At 43.2% G+C, this 21134-nt stretch overlaps 1 protein-coding gene across 2 annotated transcripts in view; it reads left to right on the forward strand.

Moving 5' to 3' along the window:
- The first annotated feature begins 5518 nt into the window (after positions 1-5518).
- Positions 5519-21134, forward strand: part of ARL15 (ADP ribosylation factor like GTPase 15) — a 407980-nt gene continuing 392364 nt past the window's right edge. For both annotated transcript variants that reach the window (XM_030329988.2, XM_030329979.2), the window contains exon 1: positions 5519-5695. In XM_030329988.2, coding sequence (XP_030185848.1) covers positions 5648-5695 — 48 coding nt within the window. In that variant the 5' untranslated portion in view covers positions 5519-5647. The remainder of the gene's footprint in view (positions 5696-21134) is intronic.

Raw genomic sequence — 21134 nt, forward strand, 5'->3', positions numbered from 1 at the left:
AACATGGAGGAAACTTCAATATTATGCAAAGTGGAAGAGGCCAATCCCAAAAGACCACATACTATAGGATTCCATTCATATGAAAGTCCAGAACAGAAGTCTGTAGAGACAGAAAGTGGACTAGTGATTTCCTAGGGCTGGGGAGTGAAGGTAGGGGGTGAAGGGTGATAGCTCAAAGGTTCAGGGTATTTTTTTAGAGGTGATTAAAAATGTCCTAAAAGTGGTGATAGTTGCACAAATCTGTAAATACACAAAAAGCCACTTAACTATATACTTTAAATGGGTGAATTGTATGGTAGGTGAATTCTCAAGGTTATTAAAAAAAAAATGGAAGAAAAACTCAAATGCCAGAGGACATGTAAATAGAATTACAAACTGTCTAAACAGAATTAGAGTATCCTGGGGCCGCACCACCAAGTTTTAATTAAACTCTTTCTGAAATTGAGAGTTTACCTTATTCCGTAGGCATTAGTAAATTGTGCTTGTCACTTTGGATTTCCATGGGAGTATTTGCTTTTCCTGTATATCTTAAGATCAGGGTGTTAGGTTAGATATGGCTCCAAAGTCACCTGTGAATGTTACCTTATGTGGCAAAAATAACTTTGTAGATGTGATAAATTAAGGATTTTGAGACTAGGGATTGTCCTGGATTATCTGGGTAGGCCCTACATGCAATCGCCCTTATAAGAGGGAGGCACAAGAGGTTAGACTACAGAGAAGGCAGTGTGACCACAGATGCAGAGACTGGAGTGATATGGTTGAAAGCCAAGCAATGTAAACAGCCAGAAGCTGGAAGAGATCAGGAATCCTCCCCTGAGATCTCTAGAAGGAGCCAACCCTGCCAGAACCTTGATTTTTAGCCCCATAAGACCAGGACTTCTAGTGTACAGAACGATGAGAGAATAAATTTGCGTCTTATGTTATTAACTATGTGGTAACTTGTCACAGTGCCATTAGGAAACTATTCAACAATGCAGTACTAATTTTAAATGATCCTGGGGAGGTATCGAAGGATTGCCATAGCTTGATATTTAGTGCTTAGGTAGTGTTTGCTTGTGTGATCTAGTTTTTTTTTTTTTTTTCCTCATATAATTATTTACCATTTTAGGCGGTGACTCTTCATTTTAAATGGCTTGTCTTGGTTTCATACTCCAAGACACAGCAAATTCTTTTTGGAAGAGGGGAGTTATCTGTTTAGAACAAATCCTTGCCCCCCAACCAGGAGTATAGACTTCTAGATCCCAAAGGGTCCTTAATCATCGGTGATTAGTGCAACTCTATTTTACATTTGAGTAAACAGAAACCTGGAAGGAACGAGTGACCTACCCAAGCTCCTTTAGTTAAGTAGCAAATGTTCATGATTGCCAGGCCACTAATCTTTAAAAACTAGACATGTGAGACTTGAACATCAGCTTGCTGGAGACAAAACTAGTTTAAGCTGACATGGAGATATTTTAGACTTAAAACTTCCTAGCTGCAAGAATCCATTACAAGTAGGGTTCCCTGTACTTTGTAGGCCACCATGACCATGCCAGGAGCAGAAAATCCTTTTTTTTTTTGGTTTGTTTATTTTTGAGCACATGTGGGGGAGGGGCAGAGAGCGAGGGGGACAGAGGATCCAAAGTAGGCTCCATCAGCAGTGAGCCTGATGCAGGGCTCGGACTCACAAACCGTGAGATCCCCTCCTGTGCTGAAGTTGTACGCTCAACTGACTGAGCCACCCAGGTGCCCCTGGAAAACCCTACTCTTAATTCAAGCCTCTACCCTCCTTCTGACCTCTTCCACTTATGAGTCAAGTTGTGTTAGCTTCATAGGAGGTTCATCCTCTAGGACATAATGATACTCATTTCAAGTATAGGAAGCAGAGAAGAGGTTTGGGGTAAATCAGATGTGGCTGGAGGTGGGTGAATGGTTGACCACCTAGAACAAGAAAAGCAGGGCTGAGAAGAAAATATTAAGGTCCTAGAAGTTATTGGAAGCAGTAAATGAGCAAAGTGCCCAGTGACCTCTGCAGAATTTAGTGTCTGGATACCACCACTTCTGAAAAAGAAGGTCCGTGGTTTAAGAGTCTTTCTAATGAAATACACCATTTCTCAGCTATTAAAGGATATACTCAAAGCAAGAATGAGGCAAGAGAAGCATTGCCTGCTTTGGAGTTGGGGCCAGGGGAAGGAAGGCTATAAGCTAGTAAAGTTTTAAAAGTGCTCATACCCTCTGTACCAATAACTCATTTCTAGAATATTCTTAGGATAATTCTTATAAGGAGATGTGGACAATCCTATAAGCAAACATTCACTGTAATATTAACAATAGTACCTAATAAGGAATTTATCATAGTACATCTCTATAGTAGAGCTGTATATAGCCATGAAACATTTATGAAGTTCCAGAATATAGTGAAGTTTATGTAAAGTGAGTGCATGATACAAAACTAGCAAAGATTATTTTTCCATAAATCACGTCGAACAACAAAAAAAGTAGATGGTAATTGCCATGGATGTACTGTTTTTTCCTGGATGGTAGAAATTGGGAGACCAAGTTGGAAACATGCATTTGTTTCCTACAAACGACACTTCAACAAACTTTTCTCTAAATCTGGCTAGTCAGCAGTCTTTATAGACTTGTAGACTATGGACTGTCAAAAGAATTTCTCCTTGCTTTTAACAAGCAACAGTGACCGGCTCTTTCCTCACAATCTGTGTGGTAATGCAACTGCCTCATGAGTTTATAGGTTTTCTTAGGTGTCTGGAAGAGGGTCGTTCTTGTTACAGCAAAGGCAGCTATGTTACTGGACCACGTCTTATTCAAGACTGCAGCCTGTTAATTGGCACATAGTGAGGTGAGCACATTCTAACCTCTACACACTTTTCTAAAGCACATATTGGGGTGGCTACGCAATAGCAACAGCTATCAGCTAAGACTGCAGCTGCACAGAGTGGGAAGTGTGGGATCTGTTCATACCAAATAATCAAGGTAGCCTCTCTCCTCTGCACAAAGTTTTATATACATCCCAGAAGAGTAGCACCTAATCGGAAAAATGTGCTCCATGTGGAGTTCTGAAGCTTTAGGTTGAGATGCTTTTCCAAAAGGCAATATAGGATTTTTTAATACATCAAACACAATGTTTTCCTTGGTGTGAGTCATAATATACAAATGGTATGGAATATGGTAAATACTATGGTGCAGCCTTTGGAACTTGGAACAAATTCTTTCATCTCCCTGCTTTGAGCCCATTTACTCGTTCTGAGAAGTAGGTTAAACTATGTTCAGCCTAAAAAGCTTCTGTTCAGGCTTCTTTAAGGTTAAGTTTTATTTTATTTTATTTCAAGTTTATTTTAAGAGACAGAGTGAGCAGGGAGGGGCAGGCAGGGAGAGAGAATCTCAAGCAGGCTCCGCACTGTCCGCATGGAGCCGCATGCGGGGCTCGAGCCCACAAACCGCGAGTTCATGACCCGAGCTGTAACCAAGAGTTGGACACTTAACCGACTGAACCACGCAGGCGCCCCACTAAGGTTAGCTTTTAAAGGAAAGGCAGAAGGCAGCTGCTCCTGAGTGGTTCTCTTCCCCTGCATAGAAACTGACAGGCTGTTTCAGAGTCTGACTTGGCCAGTCGTCAAGACCTCAAATATCACCGAGACCATGGACCATAAGGTGTCTCTTTGCTAACTCAAGCCCTTTATCTTATTTTCAATATGCTTACTCAAGGAAAGGGAAAAATGAAACCCAAAAGGTTTCCGATCGGTTTGAATTATTTTTGCTAGCAAATTGAAAAGGACTTCCACGTCTGCAATTTCAACCAATTGTGCTGTACATTTAGGGAAGTCCATCACCTTAGAATCCAGGTCACAATTTCTTCTAAATCCACATGTTCTTGGCCTTATGATAAATCAATCAAAATTGATTTAATGGTTTAAGGCAACTGAGTTAAGTTAGCTCCTACGTAGGCAAAAGTCACTGAAATTTCTGCAGAAGTTCAATTTACTCAATCTTGTGTATAAGTTGGATCAACAAAGTCACGCTCTGTACTAAGTGTATATTTGGCCTTTAGTTACTTCAAAAAATCCTCTGGCCACAGGAATTCTCACTGTTTGGTAGAAGAAACAGGTTGAGAGAGAGGAGATCGAACACCCCCACATCACATGGCTTACTAACCTGAAGCTCCCTCTGAGGGTCTGCACTCCCTTCTTGCATATTTGGGGTGAATTCCATTGTTACCTAATTAACTGTTTTAGCAGGTGCAGGTAAGCTTTCAGTATGGAAATCCATGTTTGAAGACGCAAAAAGGGAAGGTGCCAAGTTGAGGGGAAAATAAAAATTTATCCCCTAATAGATTTATACAGTCAGGCAGTCTATTCAGAAAGTTGAAGTTTGACATTTTATACATTATTGTATGGAAGCCCTAATTATTAATATAGGTGAGAGCAATCCCTTCATTCTCAAGCTATGCAGGGGTGGGGAGCAGGCTGTTGGGGTACTTCACCGGTCATGTGAGCCTAAGTTGCTGTGTCTGGCATTGTGTGGTTGTTCCTAGGCTAAATCTTACAAAAACAAAACAAAAAACAAAAACAAAAAAAACCCGTGTGTTTTTGTGTTCTTCTCTAACTTCTCGACTGACACAGCACCCCCGCCCCCTTAATAGAATGGCAAAATTCCAATGCCAATTTCCAAGTTACTTACCAGGAAATGCACCTGCTTATGCTCTTACTTCTTACCCAGGGCAGCAATACCGTATTACATGGGTCTTGTCAGAGAGCTGCTTGTTCGATTGCTCATTTTCTTTAGGGGTGATGGATTTGTGTTCGGTGTAACTGGACTCAGAGCATGCAAAGACCTTACCGTTTCTTTTTGGTGTTTGAGGTCTACTACCCTCAACTTTTTTCTTCTCCCATGGTGGAGAGTGAATTCTGAGGACAACCTGGTGTTCTAAGGGAGCTTCTTGGGTTACCTCTGGCTGTGTGCGCTAAGCTGCTGTGTACCCTGAGAGACTTCAGGCTGGAGCTGTCCGCTTCCAAGATTCACGTCACCGAGTTCGGGAGGGGCTGCCCCTGTGACAGGCCTGCTTGTGCCGAGTACATTCCTTAAGCTCCCCTTCGGTGCTCTCTTGAGGCCGCAGAGGCCGCAGGAAATCACTCCGGAGAGTGGCGTTAGGTGTCGGTGGCTACCACGCCTCCCGATTCAGGACTGGCTTCCTACCGGGGGTGGGAGGGGACACCACGGTTCTTGTGCACTGGAGCGCAGTTCGGCTCCGCTCTACCCCGAATAGGCGGCTACGGAAGCACGCAGAACTCGGGCAGTTGCAGCACCGGCAGATTTTCCGCTCTTCCCGGCTCGCTCTTCCGCCTGCGCAGCCCTAGCCCCCGCCCTCCTCCACCCGGCTCACAGGAACCAGCGCCCTGGCCGCTCCCGCGCTTCTCTCCTGCCACCCGCAGTGGCCCGCTTTTTATAGGCACCGCAGCCAATGAGCGCTCTCCTTTCCTTCTGCCCGCCCGCCCGGCCAATCGCCGCGCCCCTTGTGTAATCTTCGGCTGCTCGGCCGCTCTCGGCTATTTTCGTTGTTGCTGGCTTTTTCAGGGGCTGCTCGCTCGCAGCCAGAGAAGCTGCTTTTTTTTCCGGGTTCGGAGCCGTTCCGGATGCTTTAGGCTGCCGGATGTCTGATCTCCGAATAACTGAGGCGTTTCTGTACATGGATTATCTGGTAGGTGCGGGGCCGGGGTGGCGTGTCGCCTCTTGGGTCCGACGTGCCCGATGTCCCTCCGCCTGGAGGAACAGCCTTTTTGCTTTCTTTCTTTGGGATGGGATGCCTTTGGGGTTCTTTCTCCTGCAGCCTGCTCTAGAGCTTTGCTGGGACTCGGAGGGTCGACTGGCGGGGCAGAGATGGGTGGCGGAGCTGACAGGTAAAGGTGCGGCCCCGGCCACCGCGCTGCGGGGAGAGGGGCGTGCTGGGGCTGCCAGGGAGATGGGGCCGCGGAGGTGGGGGCGTCCCCTGCCCGAAATCGGGTTCTTTGCTTCCCTCTGCGCTCCCTGCAGAGGACTTTCTTTCCCGGGAGGTAGGAGTTTTCTGCTCTCTCTTTTAGCAGAACTCCAGGTACTATTAAAGAGCCATAACCAGAATGGCTTACTAAGTGCCCGGCAGCCCCAGTCATTTGGTTGTTATTAGATCTCTAAAGCTATGACCTCGGCCGCGGTGAGGTTTTAAAAGCACATTACCGTAAAGTAGACGGGACTAAACTACATCGCAGTCCTGTCGGGACTGGGTAAGGGCAGGCATTGTCCCACCGTTGTTGTGGTGGGTGCATGTGGCTTATGCCCTGGATCCCAGCTGTGCTTTTTAGGCCAGGCTTGTGCTGAGAAGTTTAGGTGGGAAGTGTCAGCACAATGCTGGGGCTGGACATTATTTTGATAATGAACTCGAGTTTTTGTGGAATTATGCAAGCATCATGTATTGTTCCAGAAATTCTATTTCCCTAGAGCTGCATGTTTGTGTTAGGGGGGATCCTCACTGACATTGGCTGTGTTCAGTCCTATACAATTACCAGGTTTACCTTGTTACCGCTGTTACGCAGAGTTGAAGTAGCTGGCTAAAAACATTGACCCTTCTGTGATCTTGTTGGACACATGCAGACGGTTGATTGTAGATTGGCCTGGCAGAGATTTGCCAGTGCCTTCTAGGAATTAAACTTAATGCTGTTCTAAGAAAGACTGTGAATGCTTTCATGATCAAGAAACGCTGGATACGGGCTGGTTTTGTAATGTTTTCTCGTATTTGGACTCATACTAGTTTATGTGAAAGAGAGGTTTCCCCTAAAGCTTAGTGGTTTGATGTTGTTTGTTTGTTTTTGTGTTTTTTGTGGGGGAGGATGCTGGTTGAAGTTTATGCATGACCTTGTGTGTGGAGCAGAGACAAAAAATTCCGAGTTGGAATTCTGATCATTCGTTGATGTCAGTTATCTTTGTGATAAAGGGACATTATCCACCCACAACTGGAGCCAGTTTAAGGAGGTTATCTGATTGTGAGTGTTCTTTAAAATTCGAAGTGTCATGTAGGTTAAGAGTTGCCAAGTGTTCCTTAGGTTTTCTGAATTAAATAACCGATTATTTTGTAGCCTGTCTTGTAAAATCCAATGCTCTGGTTTTGTTTTGCAGTTCTCAAAGCCAGAGTTTGTTGGGATAATTATCAAATAGGAAAGGTAATTACCTGTACTACTGAAAGCTAATATTGGATACTTAAGTAGTACCTAAAAAGGAAGTCAGGTGGTTCTGACCATTGTATTTATTTCTTTTACTGGGTGAATTTTAAATTTACCAATAGCATCACAAAGCTGAGGTGCCAAAACCACCTAACCACTTGGGGGTTGGGGGTTGAAAATTGGTTTATTACTTAGGTGGATTGTCTGAAGTTGGTGAATGAATGTTTGTGGGGCTTTAGGGTACCTTAAAAGTAGATTCATTTCTATGTCAATTTAACAGGTTTGTTGTACAATCACTGGGCCCCAAATTTGACACAGCTTTTTGATTTTTACCTGCCACGCCCCCACACGTCCTATTGCATTGGTACTAAAAATATCATTTTGTCCCTTTAAGCTTTAAAAAAAAAATCACAGCTGTAGTGAAACTGTTACATAAAAATCATTGGCTACTCATTGGAGATGAGAAAAGTCTTAAAGGAAGTAAGTCAGTTTTTATGAGTGTGCCAAGTATCCCCTGTGAAAACACTTAAGAAAACCCTTAAGGATGAAGTCCAATTTTCCCATCTAATTTTTCAGTTAAAAAGACGCACCTCTCCCGAGGTGGTCTTTTGTGTTTACTTCTTATCAACTCTGAAGAAATGAGGTGCCACACATCATTCCTTTCTTCTTGCCTTTCAAATGGACTTATTTGCCTGTATATAATCTTTATGTGGTGTGTATTAAAAACCAGTTTCTAGGGGGAAAAAAACCCAATTCTGTTGACTGCATTTGGGATCTCATTTTTAAAACCAACTCCCAAGTTCTTTGACTTCCAGGAAAAAAAAAAATGCTCCTTTCATTAAGAGTTTGGCTCTTCGGATTTTGCTGAGCTTGTGGGCTAGAGTGAGCTCCCTGTCCGTGCACTTGACAGGAATACTGGTGTGTGCTGTCTTTTCTTTTTTAATCAGGTACTTGACTTTTCTTGCTGCTGTTGGAAACTGGAAGAGGGAGCTGTATGTATTGTCCATTATTCTTTGGATGGCATGTCATCACTTAACCTTTTAGATTTGGAGGAGAGTAGAACAGAGAAAGGTACAGCTGCTATTTTTAACAGCTTTTAATAGGACTGTGGATATTAAAACAAATGAAGCTCTCTGTTCTTTTAGGTTGCTTTTGATTGTCTTAAATATTCTCAGAGGTGACCAATAGGGCGAGGAACAGGGATGATGCCTTAATATTTAAGACAGGGTTTTTAAATTCAGTTCAGAGATACAGTAGCTAACTTGCTAATTCTAAATAATTAAATATCAGCCAGTGTTCAGTATTTGAAATGAATGAGACAGAGGGACAATTCTACTTTTCTCACCGGCTTCTAAGCTGAGACCAGATAAAATCTGTTTGGATTAGGTGTTTTGTTCTAGGGAATGCAGAATGTATCCTTTACACTTCAAGATTATCAAGATTATTTGTGTAGCCTGGTGGCAATTTAAATATAAAAATCTCATGTTTTCCAGTTAAGAAAATTGTTGTAGGAAGCCACATACCTTTTCTCCATTTTCATGATGGACCTTAAAGGCCATGTTCACGTGTCAGGTCTGTGGGTAAAGATTTTGTTCCTGTTCCAATAGGCAGGACCAGCATCTTGCCCTTTTTCTGTTGTCGTTAACTTATTTAAACTCTAGTGTAGTGTTGGTTTCAGGAGTAGAACCCAGTAATTCATCACTTAGGTACCACACCCAGGCTTATCCCAACAAGTATCCTCCTTAATGCCCATCACCCATTTAGTCCATCCCCCTACCCACCTCCCCTCCAGCAACCCTCAGTTCTATTGTGTTTCTTAAATTCCACATATGAATGAAATCCCAGGATGTTTGTCTTTCTCTGCCTGACTTATTTCACCCCCAAACCAAATAATTCATTGAAGAAATGGGCAGAAGACATGGATGGACACGTTTCCAAAGAAGACCTCCGGATGGCCAGCCAGCATGTGAAAAGATGCTCAACAGCACTCATCATCAGAGAAATACAAATCTTACTCTCTTTTGACAGGTAGACCTAGCAAGACCATGTGCAGAGGTTTTTGAATAAGGCAGGAGAAAATCAAGTTGTAGTGAAAGAGAGACACATCTACCAGGTTTTCCTGGGAGGTTGCACAAGAACAACTTCTAGATTTCTTTCAGTTTCAAATTTTCTTTGTCTTCACTCCCATTGATTGGTGAGGATTTTACCTTTTTCCTCGTCCTGGCATCAAAACCATAAAACTTTCTGCTTTGTATCCTGCCCGTGATGATTAAATGAGATCATGGAGGGAAAGGGCTTTATATAAACAGCACATTGTTTTTCAGATATGAAATGTTAATGTATCGTGATTACATTACTTATTGTTAAACCTTAAGACCTTAGCGACCTCTCACTGGTAAATATCGGGCTAACTTTTAAACTAGTGCCAGGATGTGGAAAGGTTTGGAGCAGTAATCAGCAAGTAGGATGTCACAAGACCGTTGCTTGTTTAATACTTATGAAAATAAACCACCTTTAGATATTTTCATTAATCCATTCAACAAATATTTATGGAACCCCTGCTTTGTGCATGGCCCTGAAAGTCGTGGGGGACGAGCTCCCTGCTGAGATCCCCTTGGCTGTGGGACTGCCAGGCACGTGGCTCTAGGGGAGTCTGTGGCAGGACAGGTTGCATAAGGTGCATAGGAGAGGAGACAGCTTCTAATGTGCTCCTTGGCTTTCTCCTAGGTTTCTCCTCTTATGTGTCTTTGTTTTCTTGTGAACTAAAATGCAGAGTTAGACTTGAAAATGTGACAATTAGCAGCCATGACTAATCCAGCATTTTTAGTGGTCAACCAGTGATCACTGCATTTATATATTGTGTTTGCAATTTAAGGCCAGGGTTCTAGATTTCTTGTAGAGATTGGTGAACCCAGCCTAGTTTTTTGGTCCTAGGCTGTACCTGCCGTTAGAAAGATTTATGTGTCAGTGGGGAAGATTGAGAAGGTAGATTGGTTTTTATTCTGTAAATGGTGATGGAACTTGGGCTGACTAACCAACCAAGAACAGGAACTCCTGATGTACTTCAGAGAATGGAGCCTATAGGTTCTAGTAAGTTGTAAATGTGCCCATTTGAAAAAAAGGGGTGAAGGCACATTAGGATTTTATCTGGTGTTTCATTATGTTTAAAGTGTGCTGCTTTTTAACTCTGAAGGACTCTGAACATAAGCTATGTGTTCGGACTGTGGTCAAATTGACTATAACACACAGGCCAAACATTGTTTAGTCCTAACTGTAATTGGATTAGTCATGTAAATATTCTTTTATTAATCATAAGATTAAAATAATGCAAATGCAGATTAACCATCTGGAGTTGTCATTGCAAAAATGGTTGAACATCTGTACCATTAAGCAGTAACTCTGATGTAGAGGCATTAGCTCTGGTTCTGGAGATTCTGTTGCTGCAGTCCTTTGTTTTTTTTTTTTTTTTGTTTTTTTGTTTTTAAGGTTTATTTTGAGAAAGACCTTGTGAGTGGGGGGGAGGGGCAGAGAAAGAGGAGAGAGCGCCAGTAGGAGACTATGAATTCCAAGCAGGCTCTGCCCTGACATCACAGAGCCTGATGCAGGGCTTGAACCCACGAAGACAAGAGATCATGGCCTGAGCCAAAACCAGGAGACAGATGCTTTAATAGTCTGAGCCACCCAAGCAACCCCATTGCTGTGGTGCTGAGTCTTGAAATAGACTCCTAGGAAAAGACCCACAGGAGAAATGATTGATGCCCTCCGGAAGCCTAAGCCACGTGCTTGTTGGCATGGTGGGGGTGTGTGTGGGGAGTTAAGTATGAGTTACGAGGATAAACCAGTTAACATTTACTGAGCACTTACTATGAGCCAGACAGTGTTGTAAGCAGTTTCCTGAGAAATGGTATTAAAATGAGTCTCAGTAGAGAGGTGGTTTCCCCAGGTTGACACAGCTAGCAAGTAATAGAGCTGGGCTTGCGGACTTCCTCCCAGCTTGGTGTTAAAGCTATCGGGAGATGGTTGAGATTCTTACAATGTTTTTCACGTAAATACTGTGCTGCTGCTTAAGTAAAGGGTAAAACACCAGGAGACTTGAAGAGACTGATCGACATTCTCTTGTTCTCAAGGACTTGGCCCTGCTAAATGGAGTGTTAAGGAGAAGGCTGGATAGAAAGCACTGTGATGTGGGGGGAGCCTGGGGGACTCAGTTGAGCATCTGGCTCTTGATTTCAGCTCAGGTCATGATCTCACAGTTTGTGGGATCGAGCCCCTGCAGCATCCCATTCCATGCTGACAGCTCGGAGCCTGTTTCAGATATTCATTCTCTCTCTCTCTCTCTCTCTCTCTCTCTGCCCCTCCCCTGTTTGCATGCGTGTTCTGTTTCTCAAAATAAATATTAAAAATGTGTCCAGAGCTTCCTGCCCCTAGTGTCCTGACTCTGGTCACTGAGGTGACCTTCAGCATCTAATGTTTCATCAAGTGACCCAAATGGATTTCTGGGCAACCCTCTTAGCCCCCTGCTGTCACTTCAGGAGCACCTTCTTCCCTGTCACAAGCCCCAGTTCTTTTCTGAAGAGGTCACTGAGATGGAGGAGTTATTTGCCAGTTTATCTGAGGTCCTCTATGCTCCTTTACCAAGTGCTGCCTGGGGAGGGAGGCTGTCCCCAGCAGACCCTAGGCCCCACGTAGCCTCTTGCTTACAGATTTTAGTTGGGCACAGCCCCCTGATATTAAATATAAAGAATGTATTGGTTTTGTTTGGCTTTGTTTTTAAGAATTTGTAGACTGGAAAGACTTTTAGCGAGTTCTAACTGTCACGGAGAACAAACAGTATTTTTTCTGATAACTTCTCACAGATTGAATTAACGATGGGCTTCTATTTTCAAGCCTCAGCCTCCTTTCGTTATGCTGTGGCTCTTCCCCTGGCATCTCCCCAAATGCTTCAGGCGTTTGGATGAGTTTAGGAAGCTCCGTGCTTGTCGACCTTCATTTTCAAGTGTCTGCGAAGTGTTTGAGCACATGGACTTCTAGCGGGGCTGTCTTCAAGGGTGTGTGGCCATGGGGGCTCCATTTAGAAGGGCCCCACGCTTCCTTTAATGCTCTGGGGTTACCATCTTCTTAATTTTTGACGCTTTGCAAACATTTTCATTTTGCACTGGGCCTCACACATGAGGTAGCCACTTCTGACTTCTAGTGCTAACGATGTGTGACTCTCCCTTGAGTGGCCCAGGGTGATGGCTATTCTGTCACCTGCATCAGGGCAGGGTCCCTGACCCTCTTGCCCACCACCAGAATCAAAGAGGGGACTGTGTACCAAGTGTGGTGTGGAGTGTTTCACTCTTGTCACCTGACTTAATCTCCCCATCAGTCCTGTTGATCAGATGCTACCATCTTACAAAAACACTGCTTTAGGAAAGAGGGAACTTGAAGTTCAGGACGGTGGCATATTGGCCAGTGGAGTGTTAGTTAGCCAGTGAGTCTGGCTTGGCGGATTCCAAGCCCATGCTTAGAAGCCCTTAGGACCGCCCACCTAATAATAGTTGTCGTAGAGGATGAGAGGGGCAGCATGAATCATAGACACAGTGCTGGCGATTGAGGGCTCACTTGATTGTGGTCACTTGGTTTCTCGGGAGAAGCCCTCCCAGGAGTTCAGGGATAGCCCAGTTCCTGCTGGGGCAACTGCCTGAGTTTGTGCCTTGGGGTGACAAGGCCTTCATTTGTTTATCCGTTTTCCTCTACTCTTTTGCATAAAGGTTGGCGTTCTGCTTTTTGGCTCACAGCCACGTTACAACTACATGGTTTTGAGAGGAACTATTTGAAAACTTGGATTTGCAGAATGGTCTATTTATCAGGTTCCTTTGTACCTAGATTTGCTGAGCACTGCTCTGACCTCTGGACTGCTCCTCTCAGGGTTGAGGACTTATCTCCTAGTAATTGTGTCCATGTCTCCCCAAGAGGGATTCCTGGGGGTTTTTCAACAGCGTTAGCTGCCTCTCCAGCCTCACTCTTGGGGAAAGTGGATGACCGTCCAGTCTTCCCTGGACCATCGATGGAGGCACAGAAGGACTATACCTGTTCCTAATCAGTCCCCTGATCATGGAGTCAGGAACTAAAACAAGATACAACCCTTTCAGGGTTTTACTTTTAATACAAATATTCTGAGTACAAGTATTCAGGAAAATAAAGAAAGCAATACAACCTACTTCTGTGTACCTACTTCTCTGATTAACAGTTGTTACCATCTTGTGATTTTTGACTTCAAAACTCTGCTTTAAAAAACAAAAAAACTCTCAGGCTAGAGCTAAAGCTTGCTGCTCCCGTTTCTCTGTGCCGGTTAGTGGGTTTCATTCTCCAGCATTCTGTTTTTTTCCTTTTCTATACTTGGATGTACGTATAACGAATATACTAACAATGTGGTGAATGTAATTTTACAGCAATGGTAACATACCACCCTTTTTGAAACATGTTTTCTGTTTTCGAGATCAATAAATGTTGCTTGTATGTATCAGTAGATACTTGGTTTTTCATATTTCTGGTTTGATTATGACATTCATGCTTCTATATGTAGAGATCTTATTTAGATTTTGTGAGAAGCTCAGAGGAGAATAGGTGTTGGTTTGGAGGCGTGGTTTGTATGTTTACTTGTTAGTATTACACAATAAATCCTATAAAGCTTGCACTTCAGTATTGGGGTTCCTATCTTAGAGTTGATAATCATTTTGTATTCCTACTAATATATGTATATCTACATACACCTATTCTTGCCTATGTAAGGATGTGGATTATTTTGGTAACATATTTATTATTAAAGTAAATGGAAGTTCGGAAAGCACAATGGGGACAAAGTTGTAATCCAGTAACCCACAAAGAGCCAGTTAACATTTTCAACCCTGCATCGTAATGAAGGGAGTTTTATAACCTGCTTTTTACATCTATGAATATTTAAAATTTAAGTTTCTCCTCATTGATCTTCTGCATTATAATACCATAATTTTCTTAACTAATCACCTTTCCATTGAATATTTTATATTCCAATTTGGGCTGTTATAAATAACACTGAATTGAATATTCTGCATAAATTCCTGGATATTCTATGCTAGTATATTGTCAGGAGTCGTAGTTCTGTGGTATTTAAATACATCTTAGTATGAAAAGGGGTCCCAGTGCCAAGGAAGTTTAAAAACTGGGTCAGACAAAGTTAAACAAGTTTCTTTATTGCACAGCCTTTAATATGTGGATGTACATGGTGAATCTCTAAAAGGGATTGATAACATCCAGTGTTTCTATTCTGGGGTATTTTTGTTTTATGATCAAGTTCTAGAAGTAGATTTGTAGGGTCAAAAGGTACCTGTGTTTTAAAGCTCTTGACACTGATTAAATAAGTTAATATTTGTAATGTACTTAGAACAGCGCCTGGTTATAATCAGCCAGTGTTTAAGTCAAAGCTGTGTAGTAAAGTTAGTGATAATGATGATGATTATTGATAATTTACTCTCAGATTCTGCAGGAAGTGCTTACTATGGGATTCTACTGTTCCTTTAGACTTTTCTCCAACCCTGAGAGGTGTAGGAATGTTTGTTCCTGTCTTGTGGTTGGGGAAACCGAGGGTCAGGAGGAGTGGAGTAATCACAGTTGCCTCGGTTGTTATAAGGGTTGGTGACATGTCCATGATCTTAAACTGTACCTATCCTTGCAGCAGAGAAGAAAAGAACCTTGAAGTTGTGTATTTGATTCCTAGGTATTCCTCCTATTACCTGTGTGATCTAAGGTGTTTTCCAAATCTCAGTCCATAGCAAAATAGAAAAATCAGGAAAGTGTTGCAAAATAATTACAAATATACAGACTTAAATTTGCAATATTCCAACTTTTTGTAGGTATTAGAATCTACTGTCTATTCTGAAATGATAGTGAATGATAGTGTCTCTCTCAATGTCATTACCTAGCAGAATAAAAAGATGATATTCTTACATTCTCCAGGTTTTCTTTTCTTTCTTTCTTTTTTTTTTTTTTTTGGTATGGATGTAAGTATATATTTAGAATGTACTTATTTCTAAAACCCCAAATACCGGGAACCTAATCTAAGACAAATCACTCCAAACTACAATTTTCTCCTTTGCAAGATTCAGACAGCATGAGAGCTTGCCTCTGTGATAACAACATAATGAAACTGTAAAGTTCTTTAAAAAAAAAAAAAATCACCTTAGATTTTTCTGAACTGATTGGTATGAGTCCATGGGACTCAATGTAATGGCATCGGTAGAAGGAGGGGTAGGCAAGTGTAGATAAAGTGAGCCTCTATGTACGTCTTTGATTTCTCCCACCTCCTGCCCCTCATCAGTGACACCTTGGAGAGTTTTCTTCAAAACTGGCAGTGTACAATTTTTGTGGTGTTAACTAAACATTGTGTAGGAACACGTTGTGTACTCTTTAAGAGCTAGACATCAAAAAGTTGTCCTTGACCTTGGATAAAATTTTTTTTTTGTTTTTGGTTTCTTTCGCAAAAAGAAAAATCCCAAAAAGAGTGTTGATTTTTTTTTTTAAACTATCATTTTTTTTTTTTTTTTACTCCCTCCTTCCCTCCTATTCTGATTCAGAGTTTTTAAGACCGCATTTGTGACTAGTAAACAATCTTATTTACAAAATTTAAGGCTTTTTTGAGGGTTGAATGAGATAATACATTGTACTACTTGAACACAGGTGCATGCTAGCTTTATAGAATACCTTATTTCTAATTTTCATTCACTCAATTTAATTGTGCACTTTACTGTAAGTGATGCCTCAAGTCTAGATAAATGTATATGTACCTGAATCTTGGTATCACCCCCAAATAGAGATGTAAAACATTTCCAGTACTCCAGAAGGCTCTCTTGTGTCCCTTGCCAGGCAGCACTGACATACATTAGTTTTGCCTGATTTTGAACTTGACATAAATGGAGACAAAATATACTTACGACTTCTTTCAGCATGCCTACAATTCATCCTTCTTGCATTAATCAGCAATTTATTTTTCATTGCAATGTAATTATGAGTCTATCTGTTGTATTGTTGGGCATTTAGACCGTTCTCAGTTGATATTGGAATCTGGTCCAAACATTCTAGCACATACTTTTGGTGGCAATATTAATTTCTTTTGGGTACGGTGGAATTTCATGTTCGTTGGGTATATCTATGTTCAGGTTTACTAAAAACTGCAAAACACTTTTCCAAAGTGGTTGTACCAATTAGATTTCTACCAGTATAAGAGTTCCGGTTATTTTAGGTCTTCACCTATACTTCTTGTATTGTCCGTCCTTCTGCCTACCTGTTCCGACGGCTATGTACTCCAGAGAAATTTAAAGTTGTCCAAAGCTGCTTTTTTTTTTTTAACTTGAATAAGTTCCTGGCCGTATTCTGAAATTCCTGCACTATTCAGCTGTGTGGTTCACTTAAATTCTGACATGCTGAAGTGGTACCATGGGAGTTAATTGACCTGATTTTGTTCCTGGCTTTGCCACCAACCAGATGTGGAGGTTTGGGCAAACCAGTCGGTCTCATTAACTTGTTTCTTCATCTATAAAAAGATGGGATTAATTAGGTGACCTCAAATGTTTATTTCATTTCAAAAGTTTTTAGTCCTTCGATATCCTTCCTGGAATAGTGATCTCTCCCCTTCTAATTTTACTTAAGGGATAAATTGCATCAGGGCAACTCTGTCAGTCATTCACTCAAACAACTCCAATTTTTATGAGCCTTTGATGTTCTGATGTGGCCCTGGCACTAGGGATATACATGTGAGTGAGACATTGGCCTGTTGTCAGGGAACTTCCACTCTTGGAGGCGAAAAATAAGCAATTACATCTTGGAGTGGCCTATTCCACTTAGAAGAAAACAAAGGTAACTGAGGGAGCCTATGAAAGGAAACTTGAGGGCCCAAAAGAGCTTCCCAAAGGAGTCATTCTTAATCTGCAGTGTTGAAGGCAAGTTGGCCCAGTGACAGGCAGGGCTGGGCAGAAGGAACAGCCTGTGCACTGACTCGGGGGTAAGTAACCCCATCACTTCAGGGAGCTCCCAGGGCTCAGTGTGACTAGGGCAGAGGTGAGAGCAGTGGCTCCACATGAAGTTGCAGAGCCCAGCTGGGGTCACCTCAGGGGAACCTTCAAAGTTTGCCTGGAGTGACCTGGTCAGATCTTCCTGCACTGTGAAGGATCGGAAAGGGAGGCCAGACCGGAGCAAGAAGACCAGTTAGGAAGATGCCATCCTGATCCTGGAATGAAATGATGGTATTCACAACCAGGTAGGAGCAGGAGGGATGCCCAAAAGTAGATGCTTCTAAGGATTGTCGGAATTTCGTAATTGGATGTAGAAGATGAGAGCAAAGATTTTAGCGCTTTTGGTTTGAGCACTGTTCTGGTTATCCATTAGTGAGCTAACGAACCATCTTAAGAGTGGCTTCAGACAGTAACAACTTATTTTACTCCTGAATCGGGAGGTAACTTGGGTTCAGCTAGGCTGTTGTTGCTAAGGAGCCCTTATGAAGTCACAGTCACATGGTGGCTGGGGTCACCTCAAGTCTTCATATACTTGTCTGGCATTTGTGCTTGGGAATCCCCAAATTGCTGGGTGCTGGGGGACTGTGGACTCCTGGGGCATCTCTCTTCACGTGGTCTTCCTATAGGCTGCATCGGGGTGACTGGACTTCTCCCATCCAGGCTAAAGACTCACAGAGCATGTACCAAGAGAAGCTGGCAGAACTTGAACTCTGGTCTGGCTAACATCTGACCTCCCAGTCTTCACTACTTAAATGATACCTGAAGCCACAGCCATGAACAAGCTCACCCAGGGAGGATTGTGTAGAGTGCGAAGAGAAGAATCCCGAGGAAGCCCAGTGCCTCAGTTAATGCTGGCACATAGCGGGCATTCCCTTTTTTGTGTGGGATCATAAAAAAGGAAAGGAGCCAGAAAAAGAGGCTAAGAGAGGTCTGGAAGATTGAAAGGAAGCCTAGGGAGTGGAGTCAGGCTGAGAAGGGAGACTTTCCAGAAGGAAGAAGTGGCCAGTGGTGTTCAGTATTGCCCAGAGATCGTGGAAATAAGGACTGAAGAGTGGCCGCTGGATTTGCATCAGGGTTGACCTGGGCCAGGGCACACTCGGGCCTAGCGGAAGGTCAGAAGAGGACACTGCTGCAGTTAAGTCTGTCAAGGAATGGTACCGTGAAAGGACAGACACCAGAGCCGGAACTGGAGGAGTGGCTTTCCTCTTTACATGGGACCCAACTTGAGATGGCTAAATGCTGGTGAAGTAAAAGAGAAGGTCACTTTGCTGATGGTGACTGAAATATGGTGGGGTAGGGGTTTGAGCTGAGTGGGGTTGAAACTTCAGTGAAGTATGAGGCGGAGTGATGACCAGGGATCCCAAAGTGTTGGTTGCTGCAGACTGTTGACGTCGAAAGCCATGACTGAATGACCCAAATATGTAGGGTGGTGGAATTTTTTTTCTTCCATTCTCTATAGCTGTTTGGGTGTAGGTTTCAAGAGGTAGGCACTTAGATTAAGGTTTAGGATTTTTCCAGCGTGAGTCAATGGGTGGATAACGGGATAGAGGAATTTAGGACCATGGCAAGACAATGGTTGACGCCATAGACCGTGAGCTGAGTTACTGAAAGGAGGGCAAACAGGAAGTAAAGGATGTGCAAGGAACTGGTATCTTGAGGCTGAATAATGTGTGTCATTGGGAGTTCAATGTGGTCCGACAAAAGGGCCTACGAACTTAAGATCACAGAGGTAGAGCTGTTCCCGGTGGGGAAGCTCTCATGTGGCTGTGGTTGGTCAGCAGCAGAAAAGATGGAAGGGTTGGGGAAGAAGAAAGACAGCCGTGGTGTCAGATGGAGCATGCTCACGGATGGCCAGGTCATCAGGAACGTGGCGGGGCTCCGAGTGAGAGGCTGATCAAGATTCCGAAATGCTCAGTGAATGAGGTGAAGGTCCCTCAATGTCCTTGACAAGGAGTAGTAGAGCTAGATGCTAGAACTCCTCACCCTGAGTCTTGAGGAGTAGGACTGGTCTGGAGATCCTCGAGGATCTCCCAGGAATCGAGTTGGGCCGCACAGTGGACGGGACATTTCACAAAGCTCTTGCAGGTGGAGGGGAGTTTCATGGTTTAGTGCTGCTCATTCTACCATTTTAACTGCCGGGTAAGCTGCCTGACTCCACCTTCACTGGATCTTTGGCAAGTTCCTTCTCAGTGCTTCGCTTTATTCCATTTGCAAAGTGGAGGATAGTAAGAATAACTCCTTGGGTTTGGTGAGGATCAACCGAAATAATGTACTCTAGAACAGTGCCAGACACCCCTCCTCCGTGGCTTCCTCTTACTCCCCATCCTAGCAGAAAATACCTGCCAATATCAACAGGTGTGGTTTTTTTTTTTAATTGAAGTATAATTGGCATATAACCTTATGTTCGTAACAGGTGTACAGCACAATGATATTCGTATAAACTGCAAAATGAAACCACAATAAGTCTAGTTAATATTCTTCACCATATAGTTACATTTTTTTCTTGTGATAACATCTTAGATCTACAATCTTTCAAATATGCAATACAGTGTCCTCAACTAAAGTCACCATGCTGTACATTCATCCCTAGGACTTTTTTTTTTTAATGTTTATTGTTCAGAGAGAATGAGAGAGATACAGATACACAGAATCTGAAACAGGCTCCAGGCTCTGAGCTGTCAGCACAGAGTACGATGCGGGGCTCAAACTCACGAACCGTGAGATCGTGACCTGAGCCAAAGTCGGACACTTAACCGACTGAGCCACCCAGGCACCCTAGGACTTTTTATAACAAAGTTTTTATCTTTTGACTCCTTTGACCCATTTTGCCACCTTCCAAACCCTGCCTCTGTTAACCACCATTCTCTTCTATGTATCCATGAGCTTGTTTTTGCCTTTTTTGCATCTGCATAAGTGAACTCATGCCATAGTTACCTTTCTCTGACTTATTTCACTAAGTGCCTGCCAACCGTGAAGGTGATGCTTTCTAAGGGCCCTGTGAGGTAGATACTTACATCAGCTTTGTTTTTCAGATGTTAAAACTGAGACCTGGAAAGGTTAATCAACTTAAGGAAATGTACCATGGGAGAAGGCTCTCTGGAAAGACTGGGGTGGAGGGACTGGCGTGAGCCTGGCTTATTGGAGAGAAGGCACGGAGCAGTGTGGGGTGAGGGTAACTGTAGTGTGAAAGATGATGGAATCAGATAGGAGCTTTCCTCCCCGAAACTAGCTCTGGCAGTTCTCTGGTTAGGGAGTTCGGGGAAGGTGAAATCCAAGCTAGTTGTGCTGTGGAGGGGCTCCTAGTTTAGATGAAGAAACCCATAGCTCAATTACTTGATTCTTAAGACTCTCTGCCTGCTCCTCTAAGAGGTGTTGAGCTTCCAAGGGAGGAGACTGGACTCTCGAGACTCGGTTGTTGTATCTGTCACACAAGCCACATCTCCCTGGAGGACTCCCAGGGTTGGGGTCCCTGCCGGCACCAGACTCCCAGGGCGGAGAACTGGTGGTTTGAGCGTGGAGTTCAGAAGTTGTTGAAGATGGCCCAGGCTGGGGCCTTTGAACTGGACTGAAAGTTAGTCTCAGGCGGCTTGCGGGGCCGGGAGTTTTTCTTAAGGCAGCCCGAGAGGTTAGTGTGCATGTGCTGTGTCTGGGACTGCTGCTTAATAATCTGGATGTTTTGTTAATAAAGCTGATATGGCCTGTGTGATCCTGACTTGTACCTATTTAAAACGGTCAGAACTATTTGCAGAAATAGTTTTTGGTTGGAGAATGGCCCTTTTCTCTCCTGTCTCCTTTCAGTCTTTCCTTCTTCCAGCCCTTCACTATGAAAACTGAACTGAGTCTCCTTCCAGGGCTGCCCTTGGCGCCGCCTTAGACAGTTCCACATAGTGGGCACTGCAGAAGTGCTTGGCCAAGGGAG

Source organism: Lynx canadensis, chromosome A1 (genome assembly GCF_007474595.2).
Source record: "Lynx canadensis isolate LIC74 chromosome A1, mLynCan4.pri.v2, whole genome shotgun sequence".
NCBI classification, from domain to species: domain Eukaryota; kingdom Metazoa; phylum Chordata; class Mammalia; order Carnivora; family Felidae; genus Lynx; species Lynx canadensis.